A 15,573-nucleotide genomic window follows, 5' to 3' on the forward strand; every position below is an offset into this window, starting at 1 on the left:
ACCTTATAACTTGTAAAACCTTATAAAATAGCTTGTAAAATCTTATAATATCTTATAGATACGTTGTAAAACCTTTTAAAATACATTGTAAAACCTTATAAATACCCTGTAAAAAACCTTTAAAATACCTTGTAAATTTTTCCCGCCAAAAATTTAACGGCAAAAAAATTGCGGAATCACTTTTCCCGCAAAAAAATAATTTTGGCGGGAAAAAATTTTACGGGAAAATTTTACAAGGTATTTTAAAGGTTTTTACAAGTGTTTTGGCGGGAAAATTGCGGGATCACTTTTCCCGCCAAAAAATATTTTGTATTTTGTGGACCTAATTTTGTTTCAAATAAGTGTAAAATGATCATTAAAAATTAAAAGAGGGCAAACTTAAAAATGGACTCTGAAATGGGGTATTTTTGAAAAGGGGTATTTAAAAAGGTGCATTTTTAACAATTTCTCTTGTATTATCCCTCCATATCAAAATTTATGTATTATGCATGCGTATACTCAACATTTCATCTAATGTATTCAAACTCTTAATGCCATATTTTCAAGTGTGTATTTTATTTTATTTATTTTATTTTTTCAGTAGTTTTATTTTACCTATAAAAAAAAAAACTCTTATTTTGATACTTTATTTATTTTATGACGATATATCATACGATACATATTGATACTTAATTTATTTTTAAAAATATGATTTTAATTTTTTGGAATTGGATTAATCATAAAATAAATGAAGTATCAAAATAAGAACATCAAAACTCTTAAGAAATTGGATCTTACTACAAAAAGATAATTTGGAGCCTATTAAATACTATCTTTTTGTGCTCAATTTGTGATCAGAGGATAATGGTTTGTGGTAAAATTACTTCTTAGGATTAGTTTTAATTTTTATGTGGTTAGATTTTGTAATTATAATTATAGTCTCTATTTCAATTCTTAATTTTTTTGTAGTTTATACAAATTTAATCACCCAATTTTATATATTTTTTGTTGCTAGAAAAGTTATTTATTTCTCTTTTGTTCTTTTTGTAAAAAAATAAAATATAACTCTTCTGAATAATAGTTCCATGTATGCCAAAGAAAAAATACATGTTTTTAATTTAATTTGGTTTTGTGTTATTCTTGGCTAACATTGATTTATATTTTATTTGTATTATGTTTATATTTTATATATATACTATTTATTATAATTATATTTTATTAATATAATACTTATGTTGAATTGCATACTATAATTATTATATTTGGTTAAAATTGTATTTTCTAAAGCATAATTGATTTATTAATTTATACTAAATTTAAGCTATAATTTTAAACCTTTGTATTAGAAAATATTAATATAATGTGTATTTTTTAAATATTATTTTGTTTTAAAATAAGTATAATCTGTAACAATTTAAAAGATTTAAAAGATTTGGTGTTTTATCTATACTTCAGAATATTTTTAATATTAATTTTGTTTTAATATAATATTGATATAGATTTAAAAGACTTCTAAAATTTGAGTTTTTACCTTTGATCAGATTTTAGTAGATTTAGTTAGCTATGTTATTATATATATACAAATATTAATAAATATATGCTATATATTACTTTTACAAAATGAATATATTGTATTATCCCTCCATATCGAAATTTATGTATTATGCATGCGTATACTCGATATTTCATCTAATGTATTAAAACTCTTAATGTCATATTTTTCAAGTGTGTATTTTATTTTGTTTATTTTATTTTTTCAGTAATTTTATTTTACCTATAGAAAACTTATTTTGATACTTTATTTATTTTATGACGATATATCATACGATACATATTGATACTTAATTTATTTTTAAAAATTTGATTTTAATTTTTTGGAATTGGATTAATCATAAAATAAATGAATTATCAAAATAAGAACATCAAAAGTCTTACGAAATTGGATCTTACTAATTTTTGGGCTTTCACTTTGCAAAAACGAAAAGATAATGACCGGGAGTGTTGTTGTAGTAATTTAAATTGTAACACATTTTTTTTTCATCGATTCACTTTCGTTTTGATTTTCTTTAATATTTAAAATCAACAATGGGTTAAAATTGAAATATATAAAAGTTACAAATTAAGTTGGAGGAATCGAAACAGATAAGACAATGAGAGACTGTGAAAACAAATCTAGAATATACAAATAGATGTTTATTTGGTTTTGTTTTTCTTTTAACAAAATTAAAAATAAATAAATTATTATTAAAAAAATTGTAGTGTATATGGTTTAATTTAATTTGATTGGCTATAATTTTAATGAGGTATTTTTTTAGTGAAAAACTGATGTAGCAAGATGGAGAGATGATGTGTATTAATTGAAATGTTTTGATTGGTTTGTCTTTTTAATGATGTGTCAGCTCCAGAATATTGATGTGTCAGATGCTAGATGCTGGAGAGTTCCTAGTGTTTTTATTGTATTGATTTAGCTGGTATTAACATAATTCATTTCTCATGTAATTATAACTCTAGTGAGAATAGTATGGGTGTTGTGTCGGAATGTATGTAATGATTTTATTAACATCTTAAACACACAAAAAGCCTAGTTCTTAAAATTGAAGTTCTATAACGTTGCTTTTAATATTACATTCGGAATCATTTTACATAAACCGCAAAGCATATTGGATCGGTGTACCTGTCCGTTGCCAGTAGTAGAACATATATTAGCTGTGAAAACTAAAATCTGAAAAGTAAATGAAAAGTAAAATATCACAAGTTTGATACAGCGAACAAGAGCAACAGCAACAAGAAACCCGGTTCAGTTAAACCGGAACCATATCCTTGTTATTAACATAACGTCATCAAAGGGCCACCGCAGAGACATTGGTTGTCACTAAACGACGTAGCTTCAAGGTGATCAAAAGGAGAACCCGTTGGGATACGCCCACAAAGCTTGTTATGGCTAATATCCAAATGTCCCACAAACTTAGCTGACGACAACGAATCCGGGATCCGACCCGATAGACTATTGTGCGACAAATCAAGCGAAACCAAATACGTTTTTGACCCGAAAACGTCGGGTATAGATCCTTCCAACGCATTTCGGCTCAAATTCGCAACATCTAAACCGGAATTGCTAAGAAGCGAACCGGGGATTGGACCGGTTAACGAATTGCAATCGAGATTCAAAAGTGAGAGTACCTTCATGTTACCCATCCATTCGGGTATCGGACCTTCGATATGGTTCCTGGATAGATCCAGATCCACTAACCGTTCCATACCCGAGATCGACTCTGGTATTGACCCGGTTAGTTCGTTACGGCCCATTAAAACTCTGCTCAGCATCTTCAACGATCCGAAGTCGGCCGGGATCACGCCGGTGATTCCGTTTTCCGTCAATTCAAGATGCTTCAACCCGACGAGTGATGTCAGCAACGACGGAATCTCGCCGGACATCTGATTCTCCGCGAGGTTTAGAACTGCGAGTTTTGAGAGTTTGCCAATTTCCGCGGGAATCTCTCCGGTGATCTTGTTGCCGGCGAGGTCGAGGATACGGAGCGAAGCCAGGGAGGTTACGCACGGAGGAATCTCTCCGGTAATTCCCTTCCAGTCGGCGAGGACGAGGGAAGTGAGTGCGGTTAAGTCACAAACCGCTGGATCAATCGAACCGGACATATAACCGGAGCGGCCTGCCTTTTGGAAAATGGCGTCTTCAGATTCTCCCCGGAGAGAAATATCAGTGACCCGACCCGAATCAGGATCGCAGCTAATACCGTACCATTCCTTGCAACAATCAGTGTTTTCAGACCAAGTGTTAAAGATGCCTAGGTTTGGTTCGCTCAGTGATGACTTGAAAGCATTGAGAGCCGTCTGATCTTCAGGAGAGCAGCATCGGACGACGGAGATGACGGAAATGAAAACTACGGCAAGTAATGAACTAAACGGCGATGCCAACAACTTTCTCATTTTTAAAATAAATGTTTGATATTGAAGAGAGTGGTTTTGTGTAATGAGTCTTTGGATTATATAGAAACGTAGAGATGCAAGAAAAGGAGAGAGACATTTGCATGTGCATGGTATCATGGGCATGTGCATGTTACTACTATTGTTCTATATATTATCTTATGAATGTATTCTTATACCTTTAATCTATTGTACTAAAGAGGAGGATCATGTGTGTATGTCAGTTTTTACTTTTTTAAAAATATTTGATTAATCGAGTATCCAACCATGATCCGGTAATATATAAGTTAATCATGTTGATTTGTTTCAACGGTAATATGTTGATTTTCATGGACATGTAAGATGTAACTAATAATGCTTATATATACAAAGATATTCTACATGGACATGTAACATATGCATATTCCTAAACGTATTTATACAAAGCTTTAAGATCAATAATGCACGGATTATGGAGCATGAAATTCCTATTTCCTAAGGTTTATTGCCATATTACAGCAATGATCGTGATTTCAAGTTTACTGAAACGCCAAAACTTCACATCATTAAAATCTTTATATGACTAATTATGATTGATAATTTACCAATTATTAGAGACAGCATTTAATAAACCAAATATGGTTGGTCCTCCATAAATACTTTTACATGTGACTCATGTGGTCCTACTACAGAAACAGAACTACAGAAGCATTTAAGCATCTCCCTGTCCAAAGTCCAATCTTTGATTTTTTTAATTTCCCTAAATTTCTTATCCCAAACCTATCATTGTTAAAAATCCTTACATTTGATTTAATTAGTTTAATTATAATATTTGACTTGTAACATTTTTATTACTATTTCACATAAAACTTTGTTGAGAAGTGAATCTATTAGGGTCGAAAAAAACTGTCGTATGTCATGAATCTAATAGGATCGAAAAAAATTGTCAGTGGTAAAATCTTCTATCTAACAGTTTTTATAATTTACAATAAATAATAAACCAGACCTTAAAAAAAATCTTGTTGAGAAAATAATGTTATTATCAAAATCATTAGAGCTTTATTCCAGCTTTTATGATTTTCAGTCGCGTTGTCTTGGTTAGGACATGATTCAACGCCCATCACATGCTCAGGCCCATCACATGCTCAGGGGTCAAGATCCCTTTTACTGGAGCTGTCTTTTTTTATTTATGTATTAGTAAGAATTTTCCATGTCCTTCTCATAACCAAAACATAATTTCAATCATAACAATAGTAATCCATTTGTAAAATATAAGTTTTGTCGCTTTATTTCCAAATGAATTCAAATTCGATGAAAAGCATGTATGAAAATATAGATCATAAGATTTTTTTGTTTGTTTTCATTTCGATTTACTATTGCGTGAATTATTCGTGATTTTCTTTGACAAAAGAAAGAATTATTCGTGATTTTCTCAAGATCTTTTAGATAACTAGTGTCTACTTTTTTGGAACTATAGTAGGTTGAAATTTTTACTTGGAACTGTTGTCAATTATATTGTAGGTTTACTTTAATTTGTGACTGACAAGATCTTTTGAATTCTTAGGCCTTGGAAAGCAATGTTGTTTGTCTTTGACATAAAAGACGAATTTGTAGCAGTTCTGCATCAATTACACATTCGCTTATGTTTTTGTTAATACATTAAAAATGACAACAGAAGCAAAAATGGGTAGATGGAGGTAGTCAGTAGTAGAAATCTTTCCAACAAGTGACATCTCTTTATATTATCCATAATAAACTCAGTTTGCCAAAAGACCTATACATTGGATTCCAACTCTTCAATTTTTTTTTGGGATGAATAAAAAGCAGAGTTAAAAAGGAAATTTTTTATATAGAGAAAAAATAAGAAGGGACTTGAATTGCGCTTTGCAATGTGTTTATATATATATAGTGGATAATGTATATATAAAATATATATAGATTGTGGTGAGAGTTGAGTCAAGTGGAAGGTCCAGCCAAGTCACCACCACCTGAGATGGAGAGGAGAGGTCGGCGTGAGGTACTCCGACTGACGAGATGTGAATCAAGAAACACAACTATGACTGTTATATCATCATGAAAATGTCTCCTCACTCCTCTATCGATCTTTTTTAGATCCGAATATCTCATCTCTCTCTTCTTTGCTGCCTCTCTTAGAGCTGTTTTTATTAGCTTCCTTGCAATCCCCTGCACACCCACAGGTTCTCAATCTATCTATCTATTTGCACACAAAACGAAAGAAAGAAAGAGGGAGATAAAGAAAGAGCAAGAGGCAATCTTACATTGCGTGGGCATGTGTTCACAATGTCAACAGCTTCTTGATTGGTTAAGTGCTCCCACAAGCCGTCTGATGCAAATATAAGAAACTGATCCTCTGGATGGATTTTGTGTACTGTAATTGCTGGCTCTGCTCTAAGGATGGGCGTATGGAAAACCTCAGGGACTCTGAACTTTGCCAACAACGGTTCCCGGTTGAATTCTGCTTTCTTTAAGTAGGCATCACCAATCGACCGTGAAACCTTCAAGAACCAGCCACGGGTTATATCTAGCGAGAAATTCTCTTTATCTTCTTAAAGTGAGGATTCAGTAAATCTCTTCTTAGACACATAAATCAGGAGTCTTTTACATGCATAGGGCTTGACTGTATCTTTCACAGCCAAGCTACTAGCAAGAAAAGAGTCTAGAATTCAGCAACTCGCATTACCGTGAAAGTATTTTTACCTGTATAATACCTTTGACACGCCAAACTTTGTGCTTCAAGACCACAATCTGAGGATCATTTGGATGCAACGAGCGCAATTCCTCTCTCACAGATTCAAGACTTGCGTTGTGTTCAGACGATAACTGAACGGCCTTGACAATTTTAAACGCTTTTTCCAATCTTCCTAGAACAACCCGAGAATCTCCAGCGTTTGCAATATACAACAATCCACTGCATATGATCCCTACCAGACAACATGCTCCAACAGAAGCAATCTGTGGTTTAATTTGCCACTGCCGCCGCACAAGAGAAAGAAAATCTTCTTCCGTAGCTAAAAAAGCTTTGGTTATAACATTGGCAGACATCCCATGATTCTCTGATGTAAACTCTGCAATCAGAAAGTATCACAAAGTTGGCATATAGCTAATTCAGCAAAAAAAAATAGAATACAGGAGATGGAGAAGATAAAACCGCGTACTCCTGATGTTATCAAAGAGGTGTTTATTAACAAAACGGGCAGCTTCAGGACCTCCATGACCATCATAGACACCAACAAAAGTAGCTTGAGGACCAGAATCAAACATACTAACGGGTCCAGACTCAAGCTTGCTATGATCTTCAAGAAGATTATTAGCTTGAATGACAGACATAGAGAACTCTCCAGCAACATGGTTACCAGAATCTTTATACCAAAGAAGACCATCACATCGTCCATTAGCGTCATTTCTAGTAGAATGATCTCCCTTGACAGAAGGTCGCCTCCAACATGGTGCTACCATCCGCAAAATAGTTGCCGATGATACCATAACTCACATAATCCCCTCAATAATCAAATTTTTTTTCACTTCATCTATAAGATCACTAACACCCCCAAAAACGGAATCCAATCAAAATTTTGCTTATTCCTCCTTCCCTAAAACAATACGAATAACGAATACGAACCAATCAATCTACATTTGCGTCATATACACATACGAATTTTCTTCAAGGATCGATTTATAAATCAGACAATTACCTTTTGTGGAATCGCAAAAAAGAGCCGGGAAATGATTACCGTCCGACAAAACAAAACTGGAAAGTGGATCGAGATCGGAAGCAGGAGTTACGATAAGAGGGAATCGTAACTCCGGTTGGGTTACAGAGAGGAAGAGAGATGACGAGAAAGAGAAAAAAAAAAAACAAATCTAGCAGGCGACTCTGTCAGAATTTCCTTATTTGGGGGTTCGATTTCTCTTAATTTTCTCTCTTTTTAATTTTTTAATTTTTTTTTTTTTTTTTTCATTTGCTTTCGAGTTTAGCTGTTTAGGCATTTGACCTCAGAAACAACCCGACGTTTTAGGCAGCTTTTTCTCCCAAATTTAGCAACGTTTCTCCATTTTTCAAGAATACTAATTTATTAAAATACTACTACTATAATAAATAAATTTTTATTTATCTTTTCCATAATCTGAAATTCTGAATGAAACCAAAAATATGCAAAAAACAAAAGTACCAATTCGTAGTTTGTCCAATCATAAAATGATTCATCCGACTGGTTGAAGGAACAAAATTGAAATTTTCAACTGCTATTTGAATTATGGTTAGTTCATTTGACTTATCAAATGACGAAGATATTTAAACTTTTCTTGCATGTTGTAGAGATTAATTTCTATTTAAATTTATCATCCCATAAAAAATAGATGCATTTCGCGCAATACAATCCACTTCTGGGTTGTTGAATATGGTCAGGAAAACAAGACCATTTAAGCTCAACACCTTGGCTCAACATATACTTAAGATTTACATAAAAATAAAATAAAGTTAAGTCTGCAAATTGGCATGTTGACATGTTGTACGCGCAGCTTTACAACCTCACAGGTCGTTTTTTTTTGTGTGTTGACATTTTTAACCCGCAAAATCTTTTTTTTTTTTTTTAATTCCCTTAAGTAAAAATCTAACATGTCCGAACACGAACCAAACATAAACATACATGTGTTCGAATCTAGTTAACACAATAACACCTCTAGATACATGATGATGGTATACTTTTCTTTGGTGATTTTTTGTTGGGAGAGAAACAAAAATAAACAAGTTGGCCCATATTCCAGCGATTTTCCTTCTTTGATATCTCCCAATAATAAAAGTCATACTAATAAATTAGAGTATACTCAAAGAAAAATCAGAAAAATACCCCAAAAAGCAAAAATATGAAAGAGAAACAAATATGTTGTTGTCCGCTGTATGGCGTCATAACCCATTCTAGAATCATTGAAATGCATATTTAATCCTCTGGTAATTCCACAAAAGCGATGAGGGTATTTACGTAAATCCACCGGAAGACGAGAAAGTGGGGATGGTGGGAAGGAGAGATGATAAGAGAGATGGAAACGCGTCTCTCTATGAGGCCCATATTCCATTCATCTCTCTACCGCTATCTCTCTCTCCTCGAAATCGATCCGTAAACTCGCCGGAGGAGCAGGGAGATTCAATAAGACGATGGCTCAGAGAACGGAGAAGGAAGAGACGGAGTTCAAAGTTCTCGACACCTTGACGACAACAACAACAACGACGCTATGTACCAATAACTGCGGCGTTACAGCGAATCCTGCGACGAACAACATGTGTCAGAAATGTTTCAACGCATCTCTTGTCTCGGCGGCCGCCGGTGTTGTTGAATCAGGCTCGATCTTGAAGAGATCGGCGAGATCTGTCAATCTTCGGTCATCGCCAGCTAAAGTCGTGATTCGTACGAGAGAGATCGATGCGGTGAAGAGAGATCAACAGATCGTAAACCGATGTTCTGGTTGTCGGAAGAAAGTTGGGTTGACCGGATTCAGGTGCCGATGCGGTGAGCTTTTCTGCTCCGAGCACCGTTACTCCGATCGTCATGATTGCAGCTACGACTACAAAACCGCCGGTCGTGAGGCGATCGCTAGGGAAAATCCGGTGGTCAAGGCGGCGAAGATGGTCAAAGTTTAAATTAAAATTCGATCTCAACCGTTGAAAACTTGTGGTGGTTCAAAGCTCCGGTCTATACGATCGGAAGAGATGGTCGGAGACATCGATTTGAATTGGTGCTGTGTTGTAAAAGAAGATTCCTCTGCTCAATCAAATCTGAACCTCGAATTTTTATTTTGTTTACGTTTTTCATCTTTTAATTTATATATTAGTGAATGATTATTAATATTATTATTGTGTGGCTTACGGATTCATGAATTTGCTTCTTGATCGTCGAGAAATGTGTATGTAGGATATGGTAGAAACGAAGGGGTTAATTGGTAATTTAGGAACGTGTCTCTCTGGTTTCGTTCGTTTCGTGTGGTAGATGTACTTGTCACGGATACTAGTCCATTGTGCGTCACAACTCACAAAGCCAATTTCTCTCTCAGACAAGTTTGCTTGGCGTATAAAATACCAAAGCCAATAATGTGTTTGAGTTGTATGGGTTATCATCTTCTTGTTTGTCCCATTATTTATTATTAGATCTTTATATTAAAAGCATAACATATTAAATTATACGAAAGACTTTTATTTTAAATAATATTAACATGAGCTTACCCATTTTACGAATATTTTTTCCGTAAATTATTTTCAACGCATACGAAAATATCTTTGCATATTTAACAGAATAATGCCGACGTCTTAATATTTATGCGATGCAGTAACGTAGGATTTTAAAGATTTTAAACAACAAGCTTACTGTATATCTTAGAGATCTCACAACAAAAGACTATAGATTTCAAGCAACTACCATTGTAGCCAGAGCCGTTTTAGAGACTAGTAACAAAACATACAAAATTCATTTATATTGTAGAACGAAAAAAAAAAAACTTAACAAAGAATATTTATAGAGAAATTAAATGTAGACTATAAAAGCTAACTTGTGTTCCATATATAATATGCTTGGAGGAGGGGGATTGGATACGGGATCAGTGGTGATGAGCTTCGAGCCTTCGACGATGAAGTTTGGACGACGGTTAAGGTTTAGATATATAAAAGTTGACCATCCAAATAAGGATGAAGAACAAAAATTTAAAGCGTGAACACATAATCTCTTAAAGAATTGTGAAATTTCTAAATACTTTCACAAACTTTGATACATATTTTCAACAAGTTTATGTTTCGTTTCACTACGAATTGGTTTAGAACATTTTCGAGACAAAAAAGGAAAAAAAAAATTGTAAAAAGAAAGAGGTCATTGGTAAATTCATTAAAATGTGTTATTTAGCAAATTGGCCATTGATTATTTATACCTAAAAACCAGAAAAGAAAAGCTCAAAGTTAATATGTTTTGGCCCAACCCAATTATGAAAAATATTAAATGTTTGGTTTTAAAATTGAAACACAAAACGCCCCGTTTATAATTAAAAGAAATTGAGAGGGGCTTCTCATATCTAATTAGTTCCGTCCGTCGAAAACAAATAAATCCCTTAGACATATATAATCAGGAATTCAATCGACTGGGTTGCTGCTTTCTGGATTTCTCCGACAGAAACCCAAACCCTAGCACCACCACCACCTTGGAGCTCCTTAATTCTATCCGTTCTCGAATTGAATCGTCCATAGGTTAGGGTTTTAGTGGCGTGTAAATATATTCCGATTTGTTGATTTTTTGGGCTCTCTCTCATTGCGGTGGCAAGTTAAGGTTTTTGATAATAATCTCGTAAAGGAAATTTCAGTGGAGATGGGAAGCGCCGATCTAGTCGATGATCGGACCTTCAATGGTGATTTCAGTGTGGAAGGAGCTGCCAAGTTGAAAGAGATGGTCATGGTTAAACTCAAGGAGTTTATGGGCGATTACACGGATGACACTCTAGTGGTATGATTTCATCATTGTCATTCAATTCTCCATCTTTTTCTATAAATTGGAATTTTTTTATAGAGGGTTAATATGAATATCCACTTTTGGGGTTTATTATTCGTGTTCCTTGTAGCTAGAATTGCTGAGTTTTGGAATTAAAACTTTAGCTGCTCTTAGAATTCAACTGACACTACAGTCTTCTGCTTGCAGGAATATGTGATAGTCCTTCTTAGAAATGGGAGAAGAAAAGAGGAAGCAAAGAATGAATTGAAAATATTTCTTGGAGATGATAGCGACTCTTTTGTAGCCTGGTATTTGAAGATTTTTTTATCTTTGTGAAACAAAGTTTATTGCTTTTATAGAAATTCATATTGACTAGGAGGATATATGCAGGTTGTGGGATCATCTGGCTGAGAGTGTAGATGAATACTTTAGTTCTCATGTGGAGGGAACTACCATAAAAAGCTCATTGATAAGCAGTCAGAATGAGGATAAAGCACTTGTGCCTATGGATTCTGAATCTGAAAGGGGACGATCTGATAAATCAAATGGTGCACGCCGCGGTAGACAATGGAGAAGCCAGCCAACTAATGTCTCTGAGATTCCTCCTCTTCTGAGCTCTGAGGTTCACAAAATTCATAACTACGAGAAGAAAGATCACAAACACCGACATAATAAAAGGTCTCCATCTCCGCAGTCTCAATCTCACAGGAAAAGGTCTAGAACTGATGACTCACGGAATGAACAGGTCTGTATTTTGTAATTTTCTGTTGAATAGCAATCACCACGTAATACTTGGATTGGAAAATTGATAAAAATGCTAAAATAGTTTACTGGGTGGGATGTCATCATATCTTATTTTGAAGACATTCTCAGAGTAAAATTTGGGCCAGAGGGCATCTTTGTCTCTTCCTGTGTATGAGACTAACATGTCAGACGTCCTTAATTACTCTTATCTTTGTGTTATGAGGTTGTCTTGTTCCAGTGTTTCAATGTTTTTCCTGCTGTAAAGCTAATGTACGATACTGGTTATGGTTCTCTGATTTTGTTTTCTTTGACTTGTTTGATAGAGAGAAGCTAAACCTGATGTCTCTCGCCGGCTGCTTCAGTTTGCTGTGCGAGATGCTCTAGCTATATCAAGGCCGGTAAATAGTTCGACTGAATCCTCATTAAAACGTCTTCGTTCAGTGGTGTCCACATCTACTCAAGACTCATCTGACCCCGATCCAGCTCGGAAAATTCGATCGGTTGCAAGAGTTGTGAACCCCATGGCAACTGTTATGAAAGCTGTCGCCGAAGCAGCTGAAGATGCCAAGAAACCAAGATCTGGGAGAAGTGTCTTTGACAGAATTAGTCATTCTACTGGATTTTCAGAGACCCTGGACCAGCATATGGTACATGGTGAAGTTTCCCCCAAGAATGAAGAATCTAGGAATTTTAGCGAAGACCAGGAAGCGGTACAGCTTCAATACACGCAGAGTCTTGACAACAATGGAGTGTATGTTGAGAAAATGACAACTTATGACACTGGCTTGCAGCCAGCTTTTTCGTCTGATCGAGGCAGACTCGGTTCAAGTGTTAACGTTTCTCATCCAAGTACTTTTCTTGGGAACAGAATTAACAATCCAAATAGTCTGCAGCATCGTTTGGTCGATGACTCCAAAAGACTTACAGGGTCGAATTATCAAAATCGCCTTACTGAAGTTGATACTAAGCATAAGACTGCAAGTTTCTCTGGCAATGTAGATACAGGGAAAACGGTAAGTTTAGAGGAGCAGATGAAAGTACCAGATGTGGGTCTGCAAAGATATATGGACGAAGGCAGATTAGTTTCTAGTGAAGCTAACAATCAATTATCGACGCAGAAAATCTTGAGTGATACAATAAGGAATGGAAATGTAAGTTCCATGTTTCCGATGCATGCTCTTACTAGCTATTTCAATGATAGTCCTCTTCCACAATTTGTTGGGCATGAAATATAAAACATCCCGAAAGTTTAATATTTACCCCTCATGGATATGTTCCGATGATTTATTTCGTTCTTACTTATGATATCAACTGGACTCCTCCTAATACAAGCCGGCTTGTTGTTCTTTGACAGATAAAACCTGCTGCCAATGTGAAAGAAGATTCAACGACCAATAAATCTGTTCCTGGTGAGTTGTTAAAATATATCAGTCTTAAGCTTTTTGAAAATTTATGCTATTGGAATTTCTTTTTTGCCCTTGACAACCTCACTTCTTTGGTGCCTGTTGTTGTAGTTTTTCTGTATAAGTTTTTCTAAGATGATATACTGGCATTTGCAGGGACATTATCCACTACCCGCCCTTTGGAAGATGCGAGTTCTCGAACAATCTTTGTCGCCAATGTAATAATTGTTAATTGGTGTATACTCTTGAACTGGAATTGAGCAAAAACTTGTCAATTGGTGTATTAATTTGAATGTGATTGGTCGTAAAACAGGTTCATTTTGGTGCCACCAAGGATAGCCTTTCAAGGCATTTTAACAAGTGTGGTGAAGTGCTTAAAGCTACCATAGTTACAGATCCAGCAACAGGACAACCAAGTGGGTAAGTTTTCTGAATTCATGACCCCAATTAAAGTCTTGATATGTCTCAGTTCAGTTATATGGGACACCTTAGTGACCCAAGTTGATCACCTCTTGCAGATCAGCGTACATTGAGTTCACGCGTAAAGAAGCTGCAGAGAATGCATTGTCTCTGGACGGTACCTCTTTCATGTCTCGGATTCTCAAGGTAAAAATTGAAAGCCGTGTTCAACTGTTTACCATAGCCAACTATTGCTTATGGTCTTTAGGATTGGTTAGAATCTTAGTTGGATAAGGAATGAGCTGTGTAATTTTTGATGGACGCAGATTGTGAAAGGAAGCAATGGGCAACAGCAAGAGGCTGCATCGAGCATGACATGGCCTCGAGGTGGAAGGTTCGCAAGAGCGCCCTCATACTTTAGAGGTGGTGCAGTTAGGGGTCGTTCTGTTGTTAGAGGTGGAGCCAGGAGTATGCAATGGAAGCGTGATTCAGCTGACACTGGAAACAACAACAATGTAGCTCCCAACAATGCTCGTAGCCTCACGTATGTCCGAACAGAATCAAAATCAGACGGAATTGCCAACGATTGATAGATAAGAAAGAGAAGCAAGAGCTTAGGTAAAAAAAAAAAAGGAAGATGAGTTTTATCATCTGCCTCATCGGATATTATTCTGAATTTGTTTTTTCTTTTTTTGATTCTATAAAGCTACTCCAAAACTTTTACTTGTATTGAGTATTGACGTTTATGCTTCATCAATCGTTTGGATATTAAAGAAAAAAAAGACCAAAAAAAAGTTGTATTTCAAACTCTCTTTGTCTCTCATGGTGATAACAAGAGGAACAAGTTTCCGAAACACAAGGCAACAACACACAAGATGGAAACAACACGAGCCCTAACGAACAACAAATTGAGATTCTTAGCAACTTGAAGTGTCAAAGTTAGAATCTGCAACCTACCTAACTCTTCCATCTTCTTGAAGAAGTACATTGGCTTCAACGATCGTCTCACCATCAACGCCATCGCAAACGGGAATCCGAAAGCTATACAGCTCTGAATTGTCATTTCCTTCATCGGATCTGATCGAGTCGCGTACAAAATCGCCCCTCCAAGAATCAATTGAGTTAAACCAAGAGCACCCATGGCTCCACTTAGACTGTACATGTTCTTCATCATCCCTTCCAACACTTGTCTCGTCTCATTTCCTAACGCCGACAAATCGCGTTCCACTGTTGGTCCTTCGATCTCCTGGTGCTTCATCTTCGGCAGCTCCTCTGGCTTCGACTCCTCTGCTGGCTTCTTCGGCTCGGTCTCTCCGCTTGGTGTCGAGAAATACCTCGGTGACCATGTTTCAGATCGAAGCTTGTCGATATTGAAAGCAGAAAAGGATCTTAAGAGACCAAGCTCCTGAGTTACTGATCCGTGGGTCAGATGGTTTCTTATGAGAGATGAGGAAGATTGGAGATGACGGCAAGAAGCGTGGAAAGATGGAGAAGACAAGGGTTTAAGGAATTTCGAAACCAATCGACGAGAGATCATCATCGTCGTCGCCGAATTCGATACAGAGAAGAAGCTCTACGTAATCAATTTAGGGTTTCTTATTGCCAAATTTTGTATGGGCTCACTCTTCCAATTTTGACCCAACCCA

The 15,573-nt window shown here is 35.7% G+C and overlaps 5 protein-coding genes across 6 annotated transcripts; 2 read left to right on the forward strand and 3 right to left on the reverse strand.

The window, feature by feature from the left end:
• Positions 1-2,557: 2,557 nt before the first annotated feature.
• LOC9318849 (DNA damage-repair/toleration protein DRT100) lies at positions 2,558-3,983 on the reverse strand. The gene has a single exon (XM_002884868.2). It carries the CDS (start codon positions 3,922-3,924, stop codon positions 2,806-2,808), a length of 1,119 nt encoding a protein of 372 aa, XP_002884914.1. The 5' UTR covers positions 3,925-3,983; the 3' UTR covers positions 2,558-2,805.
• A 1,629-nt stretch (positions 3,984-5,612) lies between these two features.
• On the reverse strand, positions 5,613-7,875 carry LOC9320981 (probable protein phosphatase 2C 38). Its single transcript, XM_021030749.1, has 5 exons — positions 7,614-7,875; positions 7,077-7,511; positions 6,619-6,986; positions 6,180-6,416; positions 5,613-6,084 (listed from the first exon to the last, which is right to left on the reverse strand). The coding sequence occupies exons 2-5, from the start codon at positions 7,402-7,404 to the stop codon at positions 5,857-5,859; spliced, it is 1,161 nt and encodes a 386-aa protein (XP_020886408.1). The 5' UTR covers positions 7,405-7,511; positions 7,614-7,875; the 3' UTR covers positions 5,613-5,856.
• Positions 7,876-8,940: 1,065 nt separating this feature from the next.
• LOC9320982 (zinc finger A20 and AN1 domain-containing stress-associated protein 5) lies at positions 8,941-9,861 on the forward strand. The gene has a single exon (XM_021030751.1). It carries the CDS (start codon positions 9,074-9,076, stop codon positions 9,554-9,556), a length of 483 nt encoding a protein of 160 aa, XP_020886410.1. The 5' UTR covers positions 8,941-9,073; the 3' UTR covers positions 9,557-9,861.
• Positions 9,862-10,837: 976 nt separating this feature from the next.
• LOC9318850 (protein gar2) lies at positions 10,838-14,730 on the forward strand. Of its 2 annotated transcripts, none has more exons than XM_002882738.2 (10): positions 10,838-11,143; positions 11,257-11,396; positions 11,589-11,689; positions 11,772-12,126; positions 12,449-13,276; positions 13,480-13,534; positions 13,685-13,746; positions 13,842-13,948; positions 14,047-14,134; positions 14,254-14,730. In XM_002882738.2, the coding sequence occupies exons 2-10, from the start codon at positions 11,262-11,264 to the stop codon at positions 14,515-14,517; spliced, it is 1,995 nt and encodes a 664-aa protein (XP_002882784.1). In that variant the 5' UTR covers positions 10,838-11,143; positions 11,257-11,261; the 3' UTR covers positions 14,518-14,730. The 2 variants fall into 2 exon arrangements, with proteins under 2 accessions (XP_002882784.1, XP_020886402.1); XM_021030743.1 differs by having other exon boundaries at positions 10,976-11,143; positions 11,247-11,396.
• LOC9318851 lies at positions 14,702-15,557 on the reverse strand. Its single transcript, XM_002884870.2, has one exon. It carries the CDS (start codon positions 15,465-15,467, stop codon positions 14,748-14,750), a length of 720 nt encoding a protein of 239 aa, XP_002884916.1. The 5' UTR covers positions 15,468-15,557; the 3' UTR covers positions 14,702-14,747.
• Positions 15,558-15,573: the final 16 nt, after the last annotated feature.

This window comes from Arabidopsis lyrata, assembly GCF_000004255.2.
Source record: "Arabidopsis lyrata subsp. lyrata unplaced genomic scaffold ARALYscaffold_3, whole genome shotgun sequence".
NCBI lineage: Eukaryota > Viridiplantae > Streptophyta > Magnoliopsida > Brassicales > Brassicaceae > Arabidopsis > Arabidopsis lyrata.

What these genes read in the sequence shown, in the direction of transcription:
- LOC9320982 (XM_021030751.1), top strand. Translation starts at nt 9,074, where the DNA reads ATGGCTCAGAGAACGGAGAAGGAAGAGACGGAGTTCAAAGTTCTCGAC.
- LOC9320981 (XM_021030749.1), bottom strand. Translation starts at nt 7,404, where the DNA reads ATGGTATCATCGGCAACTATTTTGCGGATGGTAGCACCATGTTGGAGG. An exon ending in CCTCTTTGATAACATCAGGA is followed by an intron (nt 6,987 to 7,076) that starts GTACGCGGTTTT and finishes TTCTGATTGCAG; the next exon opens with AGTTTACATCAGAGAATCAT. An exon ending in TGAACACATGCCCACGCAAT is followed by an intron (nt 6,085 to 6,179) that starts GTAAGATTGCCT and finishes GTGGGTGTGCAG; the next exon opens with GGGATTGCAAGGAAGCTAAT.
- LOC9318851 (XM_002884870.2), bottom strand. Translation starts at nt 15,467, where the DNA reads ATGATGATCTCTCGTCGATTGGTTTCGAAATTCCTTAAACCCTTGTCT.
- LOC9318849 (XM_002884868.2), bottom strand. Translation starts at nt 3,924, where the DNA reads ATGAGAAAGTTGTTGGCATCGCCGTTTAGTTCATTACTTGCCGTAGTT.
- LOC9318850 (XM_002882738.2), top strand. Translation starts at nt 11,262, where the DNA reads ATGGGAAGCGCCGATCTAGTCGATGATCGGACCTTCAATGGTGATTTC. An exon ending in ATACAATAAGGAATGGAAAT is followed by an intron (nt 13,277 to 13,479) that starts GTAAGTTCCATG and finishes GTTCTTTGACAG; the next exon opens with ATAAAACCTGCTGCCAATGT. An exon ending in TCATGTCTCGGATTCTCAAG is followed by an intron (nt 14,135 to 14,253) that starts GTAAAAATTGAA and finishes TGATGGACGCAG; the next exon opens with ATTGTGAAAGGAAGCAATGG.